This window comes from Microcaecilia unicolor, chromosome 7 (genome assembly GCF_901765095.1).
Source record: "Microcaecilia unicolor chromosome 7, aMicUni1.1, whole genome shotgun sequence".
Lineage (NCBI taxonomy): Eukaryota > Metazoa > Chordata > Amphibia > Gymnophiona > Siphonopidae > Microcaecilia > Microcaecilia unicolor.
The window spans coordinates 21,293,477-21,310,649 of record NC_044037.1 but is presented as its reverse complement, the minus strand read 5'-3'; the positions used below and the strand labels follow the sequence as shown (position 1 = coordinate 21,310,649).

Sequence of the window (17,173 nt, the reverse complement as noted above, 5' to 3'; positions counted from 1 at the left end):
AAATACTACACCGGTTACCTCTAACAGCATAGACACCCCATCAGCAGACAATCTTGAGAAATACTTCAAAGAGAAAATTGTAAAGCTACGACTTGATTGTCTAGACCCAATCCCTGGTGAATATCCAGCTGACCGAACCTGGACTAACTTCGACACACTCTCGGATGATACCATCTCCCAAGTGCTCAAAAAATTTGCCAAGTCCCACTGCAAACTTGACATATGCCCTAATAACCTTATAAAATTGGCCCTCAACAACTCATATCAGAGACCTCACCATGCATTTGAATTATATGCTACAAAATGGACTCTTCCCAAAGGATAAAGGAAATATTTTACTTACCCCCATACCTAAAGACCCAAAGAAAAGTACAAGTGACTTAACTATCGCCCAGTAGCATCTATCCCTCTGATAACCAAACTAATGGAAGGCATGGTGACCAAACAGCTCACCAACTACTTAATTAAATTCTCAATTCTCCATGGCTCTCAATCAGGATTTAGGTCTAACCACAGCACTGAAACAGTACTAGTTACTCTCCTGACTAAATTTAAACAAGCAATTGCAAATGACAACAACATACTTCTCTTACAATTTGACATGTCCAGTGCTTTCAACATGGTTAACCATGGAATATTACTACACATCCTAGAATACTTCGGAGTCGGAGGTAACGTTGTTAGTTGGTTTAGAGGCTTCCTGACCACAAGATCTTACCAAGTGATATCTAACTGGAATACATCAGCTCCATGGACACCTGAATGTGGAGTCCCTCAAGGATCTTCCCTCTCGCCAGCCCTCTTCAACCTAATGATGACACCCTTAGCCAGGTTACTATCCAATCAGGACCTCAATCCATACATATATGCAGATGACGTCACGATTTACATCCCGTTCAAATATGATTTAAAGGAAATCACCAATGACATCAACCAAAACTTCCAAATCATGCATTCGTGGGCGGATGCATTTCTATTGAAACTTAATGCAGAAAAAACACAATGTCTTATACTTACTTCACAATATAACACAAGTAAATTTACTGCTATAACCACACCAAACGTTTCCCTTCCCATCTCAGACACCCTGAAAATTCTTGGACTTACCATTGATCGAAATCTTACTCTTGAAAGTCATGTGAAGAATACAGCTAAGAAGATGTTCCATTCAATGTGGAAACTCAAGAGAGTAAAACCTTTCTTCCCAAGGATCATTTTTCGCAACCTGGTACAGTCAATGATGCTGAGTCATCTAGATTACTGCAATGCACTCTATACTGGCTGTAAAGAGCAAATCATCAAGAAACTCCAAACAGCCCAGAACACTGCAGCCAGACTCGTATTTGGAAAAACAAAATACGAAAGTGCAAAAACACCTAAGAGAAAAACTACACTGGCTTCCTCTCAAAGAACGTATCACGTTCAAGGTCTGCACTCTAGTTCATAAAATCATTCACGGAGACGCCCCGGCCTATATGTCAGACCTTGTCGACCTACCACCCAGGAATGCTAAAAGATCAGCCCGCACATTCCTTAATCTTCACTTCCCCAGCTGTAGAGGACTAAAATACAGACTAACGTGTCCAGCTTTTCCTACATGAGCACGCAGTTGTGGAATGCACTGCCACTTAACTTAAAAACAATTTACGAACGAATTAACTTTCGTAAATCTCTGAAGACCTATCTTTTCAACAAGGCATACCACAATGATCAATAACAGAAATTGTAACACATCACCACTCTTACCTCATAGTCTGAATGTTTTCTTACTATATCTGTTTGCTTAATTCAATTATGTCATCCATGTTCTCTATGTAACACCAATTGTATATTTTACTCTGGAATGGCAAATGCCATGACGGAACATTGTAAGCCACATTGAGCCTGCAAATAGGTGGGAAAATGTGGGATACAAATGCAACAAATAAATGAATAGCCAGCTATATCGCATGATATAGCTGGTTAGCCGCTAAGTGCTAGCTGCAGATATTCAGTGGAGATAACTGGTTATCTTCTGCTGAATATTAGTGATTATCTAGCTAAATGTTATTTAACCGGCCGGGATCCGTTCCAGTCAGCTAGTGACTGTTGCTCTTAACCAAGTATATCATGGAAGGGTAGAAATAATGGAGGAATACATTATGGAAAGTTTTTTTAATGAAGACTTATGCATGGTAATCTCATGAAGGCAGGTTTCAGTAGAGTTTGAAGCCCAGAGGAGGAGGAGGAATGTCCTGGACCAAAAACATTAAAAAGCATAAAACTGTGTACGTGACTTTCTTTTTTTATTGTGCTAGAAGTGTTTTAATTAAAACTTCGTCTGATTTAATGCTATGCGTGATATTCTTGTAAGTCCATATTCTCCAAGGACAAGCAGGCTGCGTAATTCCCACATGTGGGTGTTGTCATTCGACGGAGTCCCAGTGCAGACACTTATTCACTAGCACTAGAGAAAGTTCTAACAGAGTCCCCACCACACATGCGTTGGTGCCTTCCCACCCAGCGGTCGAGCGTGGGTCTCTGTCTTTTTCATGTGGTCCTCTCCTCATGCTGTTTTATTTTTGCTTTCACGAGTGTCTTCCTGTGTGGGTAATTCTTCTTTTTAAATTATATTTCTTTGTCGTTTCCTTTATTTTTTGCTGGTGGCTGTGCTGTTAGGACACAGCCCCAACCTCAGTTTGAACGCTGCCTCTTTTTTCTGCTCAAGATTGAGGAGTTTAATTTAACTGTGATTCTTTTTTGAATGCCCAAGACTCCCAGTGGCGTCAAGTGGTGCACCAAATGTCACCGTGTTATTTTACTAACGGACCCGCACAACTGATGCATTGTGTGCCTTGGGCCAGATCATAACTCTTCTCTTTGTAACCTTTGTCTTAATATATAGGCTAGAACACAGAGTGCGACTGGCTGAAATGGAGCAACTTTTTGGCTCTTTGAAGGCTGAACCATCATCAGTGGCATCGACCTCCATGGCTGCTTCGACACCAGTAAACACTGGGAGTGCACCGGCATCAAGTGGATCGCAACCTTCCTCGACACTGGGCACTGTTAGCAAGCCCTAGGATCAGTTAGCATCGAACCCAACATGGGGGAGACACTCGTATTCGGTGGTGTCTTTTTTGGCACCGGGGGATCAAGACTCTATGCATTGGGAGAAGCCAAGAAGCATAAGCATTGGTCCTCCTTGACACATGGTGCCGGGAATAACAGTAAATTGGATACTTTGATACCCGAGGAGTTCCGGCATCGAGAGGAGCACTCTTCCTATGTAGAACTGTCATTGAGTGGCCAGGTCCCTGCCACTAGTTCAACACCGATGACTTTATACTCTGCCCCAGCTCCCATGCCTTTGCTGATGCCCACCCTAGATGAGCGGTTCCAGAGCATGCTTCAAGAAGCGCTAACACAGTTGCTGCATGGCACTCTCATTGTGGCATTGAGGGTGTTCGCGCCCTCAACAGAGCAGCCCCAGGCCCTCTCTGAGGCTCCACCGATGCCAGTGCTCAGATCATTGACACTGGTACCTTTCAGGGTGCCAGAGCCGAGCCCTCTGACATTGGAAGTTTCCCCAGGGTCTGAGGGAAGGGCTGCACAGACGCTTCTCAGAGTGTGGACACCATTCCACTAGATCGAGGCTAGTGCACACCCAGTCTCCTAATCCTCAAGCGGAAGAGGAGTCTGACTTGGACCGCTCATGGGAACCAGATGTAGATCCACATTACTTTTCAGAGGAGTTGTCATATGGAATACCATCTGATCCCTCACCTCCTCAAGAGAGACGGAAATCTCCAGAGGCTCTCTCACCGGCTTTGTATAGGAGATGGCTGCGGCCATCCCATTTACGTTGGAGACGAAGGAGGAGCCTAGAGCAAAGATGTTATCTTTTTTTGGGCTATGTCTCCTAAGGAAGGGGTCATCGTACCATTGCACCTTATTCTTTAAGGATGCACTGATGAGGAATTGGGAATTTCCCCTTGTGCAGGTGGCACCTAAGAAGGTGAATACACAGTACCGTATCCAGATGGCGTCCGGATTCGAGAGGGCCCAGCTGTCTCACCACTCTATGGTAGTCAAATCTGCTCTCCAAGAAGCCAAAAGCTCTTGTTCTCATGCCGTGGCACCCTTGAGGCGAGAGGCCAGAACCTTGGACTCATTTGGGAGGAAAGCTTTTCAGGCCTTGGTGCTCATTGCCCACATCCAGTCCTGCCAGCTATACATGAGCCTTTACTTACGGAGTCTTAAGGGTCTCATTTTCTAAAGAGAAAAACGTCCAAAAAGTGGCATAAGTCTACATTTGGACTTTTTTTTTTTCATAAAAACAGCCAAATTGGTTTTTTCGAAACCAATTTTTAGACATTTTTCTAATGAGGTCCGTCAGAAGTGTGTTCAGATCACAAGGGGGCATGTTAAGGGTGGGATCTCGGTGTTCTAGCACTTGGACATTTTTCAGCCATAATGGAACAAAACAAAACCATCCAGGACTAAAATTAAGACGTTTTGAGCTACATCTGTTTTTATAACTAAAAAGGCACAAAAAGGTGCCCTAAATGACCAGATGACCACCAGAGGGAATCAAGGATGACCTCCCCTTACTCCCCCAGTGGTCACTGATCCCCTCCCACCCCCCAAAAATGTGATTAAAAACATTAATTACCAGCCTCTTTGACAGCCTCAGATGTAATACTCTGGTCCATTATAGCAGCATGCAGGTCCCTGGAGTATGGTGGGTGCAGTGCACTGCAGACAGGTGGAACCAGGCCTGTACCTCCCCCTACCTGTTACACTTGTGGTGGAAACTGTGAACCCTTCAAAACTCACCAAAAACCCACTGTACCCACATATAGGCATTCACTTCACCCATAAGGGTTGGGTGTAGTGGGCTTTGGGGGGGGGGGGCTCAGCAGACAAAGATAAAGGAGCAACGGTGAGATGTGCACCTGGGAGCATTTATTTTGACGTCCAGTGCAGTGCCCCCTAGGGTGCCCCATTGCTCTCCTGGGATGTCTGGGTGGCTAGTCTACTAAGAATGCTGGCTCCTCCCACATCCAAATGGCTTGATTTTGTATGTTCTTCACTTGAGCATGTTTTTTTTTTTTTTTTTTTTCAAAAATGGACCAAAAAGATAAATGCAAAGAGCATAACAACATCTAGCAAATAGATATTGCACTTACGTTCCCAGCAAGAACTTCCTGGTAGAGACTGAGCCAGGTTATTGCAACCACACAAGTGGTCTCTCAACATGGGCGTAGCCAGAAAGATCTTCTGAGAGTGGGGCACCCCCTCGGTGGATCTTTTCGCCACTCACCTCAACAACAGTTCTACTTCAGGCTCGGGTTACATGGCAGTAGGTGTGCCTTCCTTTTGCACTTGAGGAGAGGACTTCTGTATGCGTTTCTTCCCATACCTCTCATAGAGAGACCTTGCTGAAACTCAGACAAGACTGGGGAGGGGGGGGGGGGGCACGGGCACGGGCACCATGATTCTGATTGCTCCTTATTGGCTGTGGCAGATTTGGTTCCCTCTTCTGGAGTTATCTTCAGAAGATCTGTGGAGATTGGACTTTTTTCCAACCCTCATCAAGCAGAACGAGGGATCCCTTCTGCATCCCAACCTCCAATCTCTGGCCTTCACATCTTGGATGTTGACAACGTAGAAGAATCCCTCAGATTGCCTGAAGGTGTCTCCCATATCTTACTGGCTTCCAGAAAGGATTCTGCTAAGAGGTGTTATTCTTTTAAATGGAAAAGGCTTGCTGTCTGGTGTGAGGGCAAGGCCTTAGATCCCTTCTCTTGTCCTACACAAAAACTGCTTGAATACCTCCTGCACCTCTCTGAGTCTGGCTTGAAAACCAACTCTGTAAGAGTTCATCTTAGTGTAATTGGTGCTTATCAACATGTAGAAGGTGAGTCCATCTCTGTACAGCCCTTAGTTATTCGCTTCATGAGAGGCTTTTTGTTGACAAAGGCCCCTACCAAACCTCTGGTTGTGTCATGGGATCTCATCATAGTCCTCACCGAGCTGATGAAAGTTCCTTTTAAGCCTCTGGATACCTGCCATCTGAAGTTTTTGACCTGGAAATTTGTGTTTCTGGTGGCAGTCACTTCAGTTCACAGAGTTGGTGAGCGCCAAGCCCAGAGTAATCCTCTGCATGCATCCTAAGTTTCAGACCTCATGCCCATCCTGGCGAAAGTGTACTACATACTTTTGACTGCAAGCGAGCCCTAGCCTTCTATCTAGAGCAGATTACAACCCATAAACAGTCCACCCAGCTTTTCATTTTTTTTAACCTCAACAGGTTGGGAATGCCCATCAGCAAACGCACATTTTCAAATTGGATAGCAGGCTTCATTGCCTTTGCTTATGCCCAGGCTGGGCTGACTTTTGAGGGTCATGTCAAATGTCAGAGCCATGGCTGCATCGGTTGCCCGCTTGTGATCAGCCTGCATAGAGGGGATTTGCAAGGCTGCAACGTGGTCTTCAGGCCACACATGTCTGCCACTACTGTTTGGATCGGGACACTCGAGGTGACAGTCGGTTCGGACAAGCAGTTCTGCAGAATTTGTTCAGTGTCTAGAATCCAACTCCACCCTCCTAGACCTGTTCTGTTTCAGGCTTCACCTACAGCTAGTATGTATATAATTTCAGGTTGATTGACATTACTAGCTTGACATATTGAGACTCCATTATCCTAGCTTTCTTGTTTTCAGTGATCCTGGTAGCTAGGGATTCCCATATGTGGGAATAACGTGGCCTGCTTGTCCTCGGAGAAAGCAAAGATACCTACCTGTAGCTGATGTTCTCCGAGGACAGCAGGCCACTTATTCTCACATACCCTCCCACCTCACCTAGGAGTTGTTTTTAGTTGTACTTTTTATGCTTTTCACCTGACTGAGGGGCCTTCGCTTGACTGTCATGCAGGAAGGCACCAACGCATGCACTGTGGGATGCTGTTAGAGCTTCTCTAGTGCTAGTGAATAAGCATCCACACCGGGGCTTCATTGGATGACGTCACCCACATGTGTGAATAAGTGGCCTGCTGTCCTCTGAGAACACCAGCCACAAGTAAGTATCTTTGCTTTTTCCATCATATCTCATATTTCACTAGAAGGCACAAAATAATGGTAGGACTTACCAAGATTTAACAGTGAAATGATTTTTGTCTTTGTTTTGTGGATCTTACAGGTACCCGCTCAGATTAGTGCAACGCCTTTGATGGCACCCCAGCCAATGATTTATACACAAACAGGTCTGAGGCCAACAAACCCTTTTGCTCCTGTTTCTGGAGCTCAGGTTATTGATTTTTTTATGCTATTTTTTATTAATGCATGATTTACAATGATATAGTTTGGTTTAATGTATGAAAACTGATAGCAAGGTAATAAACTGCAAAGGGTTAAGGTTTGGTGGAGCATTTTGGTTCTTCCACAAGTAAGATTCTGTAACTACTATATGTAGATAGTTGACGATGTACTTGAAGTTTCTTTACACCACTCAACTATCCTTATTGGCTTTGCTTGCTCTTCCAACAATGTCACTATATATAGCTAGCAAGTAACAGTGAAGTTGTTGAAAAATTTAAAAATATAAGGAGGAAAAGGACTTCAGTGGCTAAGGTCACACCTAGAGTCAAGTTCGAACTAATGACCTGCCGTACTTCATGAGTTCTGAAAAACCTCCCATTAATTTAACATTTTATTGATTTTTTTTTAATTATTTTAATTGTTAAGAATTATAGATTAAATTATTCAAAATCATTCAAAAATTGTCTCCCTGGCACTTATCTGAAATGAGTCTGCTATGTTCAACAGCTTACTTAATAGTGAACAACCAGCTATTCAATTGAATAACTGCTATGAAGAGGGTAATGGTAGTGCTGCATAAATCAAAAACGCTCCTGATGAAGCCAGCGTGAAACAGCTATTGAGTGTAGCAGACTCATTTCAGATAAGTGCCGGAGAGACAATTTTTTATTTATTTATTTTATTTGTTGCATTTGTATCCCACATTTTCCCACCTTTTTGCAGGCTCAATGTGGCTTACATAATGCCGTAATGGCGATCGCCATTCCAGAATGAGAAATACAAAGTGGTATTATATTAAAGTTCATAAATGATAGAGTAAATTATAGAGTAAGTTAGATAATCAGTTCATTTCCGGCGTGAGAAATAAGGTGGCTGTGCATTAACGTTCATTGGTGACAGAGTGACTGAAGTAGAGAGTTCAGTTTTGGCTGGTTCTGGAAAAGTTTTGTTGTCTGGTATTTAGGATGGATCATTGTGGTATGTCTTTTTGAACAGGTTGGTCTTTAGTAATTTTCGGAAGGTTGTTAGGTCGTGCAGGCCCAGGAGGCCTTGGTATGCGGACCTTCAACAGATGCTGTTGGAGGCTCCCTTTCCGTTACCTCTGGTTCCGCACCTGTTGTCACAGGGTCCGGTGGCCATGGAGGACGCCTGCCACTTTGGTCTTATGGCATGGCGATTGAGAGGGCGCAATTGAGAGATAAAGGCTACTCAAATAAGGTAATTTCCACTCTCCTGCAGGCCTGTAAGCGCTCTACTTCCGTGGCTTATGCCAGGATTTGGCGCCAGTTTGAAGTCTGGTGTGTTTCAAGAGCGCTTTCTCCGTTGCGGGCTCCTGCCTCGCCGATTCTGGACTTTTTGCAGGATGGTGTACACAAAGGCTTGGCCTATAATTCCCTGCGGGTGCAAGTGGCAGCATTGGCCTCCCTGCGTGGCAAGGTTGAAGGCGTGTCCTTAGCTACTCATCCAGATGTGGCACGGTTTCTTAGAGGGGTGCTTCGGCTCCGTCCTCCCGTGCGGGCACCTTGTCCAGCTTGGAACCTGGGGTTAGTATTGAAGGCCCTTCAAGGGGCTCCCTTTGAACCGCTTCGGCGTGCTTCAGAGAAAGATTTGACACTGAAGGCCGTCTTTTTAGTGGCCATTACCTTGGCAAGACAGGTGTCAGAGCTCCAGGCGCTGTCCTGTAGAGACCCTTTTCTGCAATTCTCAGAGTCAGGGTTCACAGTTCGGACCGTGCCTTCCTTCATGCCTAAGGTGGTTTCAGCGTTTCACCTAAATCAGCCTGTTTTTCTTCCCTCCTTTGTTGAGGAGGAGTTTCCAGATTCATTTGGGCAGTTGCACCTTTTGGATGTGTGCAGGACTCTGTTGCAGTATCTGTGAATTACAAATTCTTTCAGGACCTCTGATCATCTTTTTGTGCTGTTTTCAGGTCCTCGCAGAGGGTCTTCAGCGTCTAAAGCCACTATTGCCCGTTGGCTCAAAGAAGCTATCTTTTCAGTATATCTGCTGTCTGGCCGGGCTCCGCCTGAAGCCTTTAAGACACATTCCACAAGAGCGATTTCCTCTTCCTGGGCGGAAACTGGAGCACTATCTCTTCATGAGATTAGCAGTGCTGCAACACGGGCTTCTGAGCTCTCTTTCGCCCGAAATTACAGGCTGGGTGTGGCTGCCAGGAAGGATGTGCGTTTTGGAGCACGGGTGCTAGCGCGTGGTGTGGCTTGTTCCCACCCTATTTAGGGATTGCTTTGTTACATCCCATACGTAATGGCTATATCTGCTTGATGACAAGGAAGGGAAAATTAGGTTCTTACCGTGATAATTTTCTTTCCTTTAGTCATAGTAGATGAAGCCATGAGCCCTCCCTGTATGATTGTCTGTATTGCAGTGATTCTGATTTTAGGTGCTGTTCTTGTTTCCTGAAGTTATATTCCTTCCTTGGGGAGTCTGAAAACAGTCTTCAGGATTCTTGTTACAGTTATAGGAGGATGAGTTCATTCCCTCCAGTTCATGTTTTGGGAGGATGAGTGGGCATCTTACTTGAGGTTCCGAAGCCTCATTTGGTTGTCTTTGCCTAGTTTCTCAAGCCTAATGGGGGTGTCTTAATGGTTCCCAAGTAAAACCTCAGTGCTGAAGTGACAAGAATTTTTCACTGATAAGTTTCACTGCTGTTTCTGGAAATGTATACTGTCGTCCAAGTGCTGTAGTTGCTGGTACTGGAAGAACTGCTAGAATATGCTGTTCAGAAATCCAACAAGAATCTCTTCTGCTAGGCCAATGAAATGATCGTGCAGGCCCGCATGGATGCATAAAGTTGACCAAAGGCATCATGTTCTTCAAATGATGTGTCACAGACATTGCCAATCCACCATTTGTTGTCATAAACACAGGCAACATACTGCCCAGGCTGAAGTTGAGACACATTTATGCCAGGTACACTCACTGGGTCATCTGACTGACAAAGTTTGACAACAAATGAGGAGGAATCATTTGACACTCTACTGACTGAAATTTGGTTGAAGTCAATGGGAATAAACTGGTGATTTTCACAAGTTCCAGCAACTGTGGAAGCTTTACTGAATCTTTCCTCTTGTGCAGATCTTGAAGATTCAATTTCATCCTTGGAAACAAAAATGAACTTGATTTTATTTATTTTTTGATCACAAAATTCAAACAAGCCTTGTGCTGTGAGAGTTTGGCTATTTTTAGGTTGTTGCAAACTAGTCTGAGCAGCTAGTCGCTTTGTTGTATCACCTATGGCATCACATGGTGACTTGCCATGGCTTGTGCCAAAGAAATTCCACTGTGCACTTATTCCAAATTCTGTTTGATGATAGCACAAGTTGGCAAAGTTTTTGAAGTTCTTGTATTGTGCAGCTGAGCCATCACTAAAGTATGTTACATATTTTATTTCTCCAATTTTGCTTTTCAAGAACGCGATTAATTTTTCCAAGAATGCCTGTACAGCAACTGCATCATGCCGCAAGCTGTCACTTATTATGCAAACACTTATGCACTGAATTTCACTTGAAGCATCACGGAAGTACACAACAAATGGATGCAGTGTAGCTTGACTGTTTTCCCAGTGGAAACCTTGAACAGCATCTTGGACAATAAAGGAGTAGTTTTCAGCAAAGTCCAAGAGAACAACAATTTCACAAGGATTTAGGTTTTCTTTAACAGTTTTTAAGTATTGTGTCTGATGTTTGGAAATGTAATGGTGAATTGACAGGTTTGAAACTTTCAATGCAAGCTCAGATACAAAATTATCAACATACATCTGTTTGGTCTCCAGTGTGGTGCGATCTGTATGAACCCACTGCTTAAACTCGATTGTTTCACCTGGGTCAGCATCACTGAACACTTCTGTCAGGTAATTTTCAAGCACATCTTTACCTGGACAAATTTCACACCTGTGAAGCATGCATTCTTTGCATTCCAAATTGCACACAGTTTTAGCCATCAGTGCTTTGTAATCTTCGTTCAGCAGATGGCTTCCAGCAAGCATAAGATTCACATTTTGATGAATGACACAAACACACACTGAATGCATACCAGATGAGCCAACAGTGACACACCATTTTGGCCTTAGCTCACAAAATTTGGAAAAACCCACTTCTGGCCCATTTCGAGTATGATATGCAACATACATTTCTTTTAGATTGCTAAGCAGCAAGCGCTTTTGCATTTGAATATTTTCAGTGCCAGTTCTGACAGAGACAAAATCTTTTTTCCCTGGGCACAGTCTACTGAATTCATCATCTTCAAAAAAGCCAAGAATTTTTTTTTCTGTTTCTTCTGGTAAAACTTTACCTTTCTTCTTGTCTGGTTTTGCCAGAATTCCACAAACTGATTTCAGATTTCTTGCTTTTTTAACCATTCTAGTTGAAACCATGAATTCTGAGGCAGTTCTTTCAATAGACCAGCTGTTTGGTGCTAAAGTTAGTATTTGCAGTTTTTCTGCATGATTTGCTGAAACTTGGACTTTGTTTTTCAACTCGTTTAGCAGGTCGTCATAATCAGAACATTTGTCACATTTCTGACTGGTAGAAGGTTGAGTTTCAAACTCATTTAGGTCTAAGCCACCAGCAACTGCAAGATGATGACTCAAAGTATTTTGCACTCGCCTGATTTTGCGCTTGGTGTAGCCTCGTACATCAGGCTTGCTGACGTTTTTGAACTTTAATGGAGAAATACCAAGAGATGTCAAACTTGTGTTCAACTTGCCAAAAATGTCACTGTGTTCATCATCTGCTGTTGTTGATGATGATAAAGAATCAGCAGCTCTGTTACTGACGTCTTTTCGACAAGATGGACATAGTTTCTGACCCGGCACAAATATTTTGCTTGTTAAGGCCTTTAGCTGAGCTGCTAGTGTGTCATCCAGCACTCTTAAGCCCCTTTTTGCATTATGACCACCTTTGGAAAATGGGTTACAGCAGGTTCTTTGCAAAAATTCAAACTTTTTCAACAGTAAGGATTCATGATGAAGGCAAATAGTTGATCCAGCATCGAAAAGTTGACCAGAACGCTCTTGTAACAACTTCTGTTGATCAGGCAGAAGCTCTTCAATTAATTTCAAACCTTTATTTTTATTGTATGTCAGTAAATGACACTCTGATGTACTTGAACAGCCAACTGAGCAAAGTGGAAATTCATCAGATCTTTCTGGATCCATTGATGACCATTAGCATCAGTTCAACAAACGCATTTATTCTTGCAATCAGGTTTTCAATGGGTAAAATTTTACTTCAGTCTAAAGTGATTAATATCTTCATTTGTGGCATTTAATTCAATATAAATGAGCCTGTTGGTGCAGGTGCGAGTTTCTTCAACAAGAAGTATGTATACAATGGTTTCCACTCTGTTTTTTAGTTTCTCCGAGGACAAGCAGGCTGCTTGTTCTCACTGATGGGTGACGTCCACGGCAGCCCCTCCAATCGGAAACTTCACTAGCAAAGTCCTTTGCTAGCCCTCGCGCGCCCGCGCGCACCGCGCATGCGCGGCCGTCTTCCCGCCCGAAACCGGCTCGAGCCGGCCAGTCTTCTTTTGTCCGCACTCGGTACGGTCGTGTTTTCGCCGTGTCGAGCCCCGGAAAGTCGACCTCGCGCGTCCAATTTGTTTGAACGTGTTTTTTTCCTTCGGGAAAGCTTTGTCCTAGTCGGGAAGTGCTCCGGAAACCCCCCGCCGGGTTTCGTGTAAATCCTCCCCGTACTTCCAGCTTTTTTGCCCCGGTAAGTTTTCTTTCGTCGTCGGGGTAGGCCTTTTTTCGGCCTCGGTCGAGATTTTTTCTCCCTCTAAATTTGGTGCTTCAAATTTCGCCATTTCGGCTTTTGATTTCGCCGGCGTGATTTTTCCGCCCATGACATCGAAGCCTTCCAGCGGCTTCAAGAAGTGCACCCAGTGCGCCCGGGTTATCTCGCTCACTGATCGACACTCGTCGTGTCTTCAGTGTCTGGGGGCCGAGCACCGCCCTCAGAACTGCAGTCTGTGTTCCCTGCTTCAAAGGCGGACTCAGGTAGCGAGACTAGCCCAGTGGAACGTGTTGTTCTCGGGCTCTTCGTCGGCATCGGCACCGGGATCTTCGAGTGCATCGACGTCGTCAGCGTCCAGACCATCTTCCTCGGCCGCCCCTGCATCGAGTGCATCGAGGCATCGGGCCTCTGCATCGGCGCCGAGACATCGGATAGCTGCATCGACGTCGGTGGTACCAGGACCTCGTCTGCTGATGTCGTCGGACGGTGGTGCATCGGGTGGAGTGCAGGTGAGGGCTGTCCATTCCCCTGCTGGTGGCGGTGAGCCCTCGGGTGGGTCTCCGCCTACCCTGAGGGCTCCTGCGGTACAGCCCCCCCGAGATCGACCTTCTTCAGTCTCGGCCCCGAGGAAGCGACGGGTGGATTCGACGTCCTCCTCGTCGGTGCCGGGGAGCTCCGGTGACATGCTTCGGAAGAAATCGAAGAAGCATCGACACCGGTCTCCTCCCCGTGTCGGCACCGAGAGCTCTGGGTCGCCGAGGGATTCGGCACCCAGCAGGCATCGGCACCGAGAGGACCGCTCACCCTCTGTTCAGGAGGTGTCGATGCGCTCCGCTCTGGACAGCCCGGAACAGCCTCCACGCCCGGAACAGGTACTGACGTCGATGCCTGCATCGACCTCTCAGCCTTTCTCTGCAGCCGCTCTAAACGAGAGCCTCCGGGCCGTTCTCCCAGAGATTCTGGGAGAGCTGTTGCGCCCTACCCCTCCGGTACCGGCGGTGCTTGCGCCACCGGTACCGTCGAGCGTGGCGCCGGCTGGCCCATCGCCCAGGTTGAGGTCCCCGACGTCGGTACCGCGTGCGGTACCGACCGCGGCCACCTCCCAGGAAGGCTCCCCGACTACGTCGGCGGAGGGAGCTTCGCCGACGCGGGCGAGGGAGTCTACCTCTCGACGCCCCCATCGTGGACGGGGTTCCACGGAGTCGAGCAGGGCGAGGTTGCAGACACAGGTCCGTGAACTTGTGTCTGACACCGAGGGTGAGGCCTCGTGGGAGGAAGAGGAGGATCCCAGATATTTCTCTGACGAGGAGTCTGGGGGTCTTCCGTCTGATCCCACTCCCTCTCCTGAGAGACAGCTTTCTCCTCCCGAGAGTCTGTCTTTTGCCTCCTTTGTCCGGGAGATGTCTACGGCCATCCCCTTCCCGGTGGTTGTGGAGGACGAGCCCAGGGCTGAAATGTTTGAGCTCCTGGACTATCCTTCTCCACCTAAGGAAGCGTCCACTGTTCCCTTGCACCATGTCCTGAAGAAGACATTGCTTGCGAACTGGACCAAACCATTAACTAACCCCCACATTCCCAAGAAGATCGAGTCCCAGTACCGGATCCATGGGGACCCAGAGCTGATGCGCACTCAGTTGCCTCATGACTCTGGAGTTGTGGATTTGGCCCTAAAGAAGGCTAAGAGTTCTAGGGAACATGCTTCGGCGCCCCCGGGCAAGGACGCTAGAACCTTAGACTCCTTTGGGAGGAAGGCCTACCATTCCTCTATGCTCGTGTCCAAGATCCAGTCTTACCAGCTCTACACGAGCATACACATGCGGAATAATGTGCGGCAGTTGGCGGGCTTGGTTGATGCTCTTCCCCCTGAGCAAGCCAAGCCTTTTCAGGAGGTGGTCAGGCAGCTGAAGGCGTGCAGAAAATTCCTGGCCAGAGGAGTTTATGACACTTTTGATGTTGCGTCCAGGGCCGCTGCTCAAGGTGTGGTGATGCGCAGGCTCTCATGGCTGCGTGCCGCCGACCTGGAGAATAGAGTCCAGCAGCGGATTACGGACTTGCCTTGCCGTGCGGATAACATTTTTGGCGAAAAAGTCGAGCAGGTGGTAGAGTCTCTCCACCAGCGGGACATCGCATTCGACAAGTTCGCCCGCCGGCAGCCTTCAGCTTCTACCTCTACAGGTAGACGATTTTTCGGGGGAAGGAAGACTGTTCCCTATACTTCTGGCAAGCGTAGGTACAATCCTCCTTCCCGACAGCCTGCGGCCCAGGCTAAGCCCCAGCGCGCTCGCTCTCGTCAGCAGCGTGCGAATCAGCAAGGCCCCGCGGCTCCCCAGCAAAAGCAAGGGGCGAGCTTTTGACTGGCTCCAGCAGAGCATAGCCGACATCCAAGTGTCAGTGCCGGGCGACCTGCCTGTCGGAGGGAGGTTGAAAGCTTTTCACCAAAGGTGGCCTCTTATAACCTCCGATCAGTGGGTTCTCCAAATAGTCCGGCAAGGATACACCCTCAATTTGGCCTCTCAACCTCCAAATTGTCCACCGGGAGCTCAGTCCTACAGCTTCCAGCACAAGCAGGTACTTGCAGAGGAACTCTCCGCCCTTCTCAGCGCCAATGCGGTCGAGCCCGTGCCATCCGGGCAAGAAGGGCTGGGGTTCTATTCCAGGTACTTCCTTGTGGAAAAGAAAACAGGGGGGATGCGTCCCATCCTAGACCTAAGGGCCCTGAACAAATATCTCGTAAAAGAAAAGTTCAGGATGCTTTCCCTGGGCACCCTTCTCCCCATGATTCAGCAAAACGATTGGCTATGCTCTCTGGACTTGAAGGATGCCTACACACACATCCCGATACTGCCAGCTCACAGACAGTATCTGCGATTTCAGCTGGGCGCACGCCACTTCCAGTACTGTGTGCTACCCTTTGGGCTCGCCTCTGCGCCCAGGGTGTTCACAAAGTGCCTAGCTGTGGTAGCAGCGGCGCTTCGCAGGCTGGGGGTGCACGTGTTCCCATATCTCGACGATTGGCTGGTGAAGAACACATCCGAGGCAGGAGCCCTGCAGTCCATGCAGATGACTATTCGCCTCCTGGAGCTACTGGGGTTTGTGATAAATTACCCAAAGTCCCATCTTCTCCCAGTGCAGAAACTCGAATTCATCGGAGCCCTGCTGGATTCTCGGACGGCTCGCGCCTATCTCCCAGAGGCGAGGGCCAACAACTTGTTGTCCCTCGTCTCGCGGGTGCGAGCGTCCCAGCAGATCACAGCTCGGCAGATGTTGAGATTGCTGGGCCACATGGCTTCCACAGTTCATGTGACTCCCATGGCCCGCCTTCACATGAGATCTGCTCAATGGACCCTAGCCTCCCAGTGGTATCAGGCCGCCGGGGGTCTAGAGGACGTGATCCACCTGTCCACGAGTTTTCTCGAATCCCTGTATTGGTGGACGATTTGCTCCAATTTGACTCTGGGACGTCCCTTCCAAATTCCTCAGCCTCAAAAAGTGCTGACCACGGATGCGTCTCTCCTGGGATGGGGAGCTCATGTCGATGGGCTTCACACCCAAGGAAGGTGGTCCCTCCAAGAAAGCGATCTACAGATCAATCTTCTGGAGTTGCGAGCGATCTGGAACGCTCTGAAGGCTTTCAGAGATCGGCTGTCCCACCAAATTATCCAAATTCAGACAGACAATCAGGTTGCCATGTACTATGTCAACAAGCAGGGGGGCACCGGATCTCGCCCCCTGTGTCAGGAAGCCGTCAGCATGTGGCTCTGGGCTCGCCGTCAAGGCATGGTGCTCCAAGCCACATATCTGGCAGGCGTAAACAACAGTCTGGCCGACAGGTTGAGCAGGATTATGCAACCTCACGAGTGGTCGCTCAATTCCCGTGTGGTGCGACAGATCTTCCAGGCGTGGGGCACCCCCCTGGTGGATCTCTTCGCATCTCAAGTGAACCACAAGGTCCCTCAGTTCTGTTCCAGGCTTCAGGCCCACGGCAGACTGGCGTCGGATGCCTTCCTCCTGGATTGGGGGGAAGGTCTGCTGTATGCTTATCCTCCCATTCCTCTGGTGGGGAAGACTTTGTTGAAACTCAAGCAAGACCGAGGCACCATGATTCTGATTGCTCCCTTTTGG

General features: G+C 47.3%; 1 protein-coding gene across 1 annotated transcript in view; it reads left to right on the top strand.

Moving 5' to 3' along the window:
• Positions 1-17,173, top strand: part of LOC115474500 (phosphatidylinositol-binding clathrin assembly protein-like) — a 186,718-nt gene that overhangs the window by 161,344 nt on the left and 8,201 nt on the right. Inside the window, exon 19 of the mRNA XM_030209990.1 lies at positions 7,183-7,290. Within this exon, the coding sequence (XP_030065850.1) occupies positions 7,183-7,290 (108 nt within the window). The remainder of the gene's footprint in view (positions 1-7,182; positions 7,291-17,173) is intronic.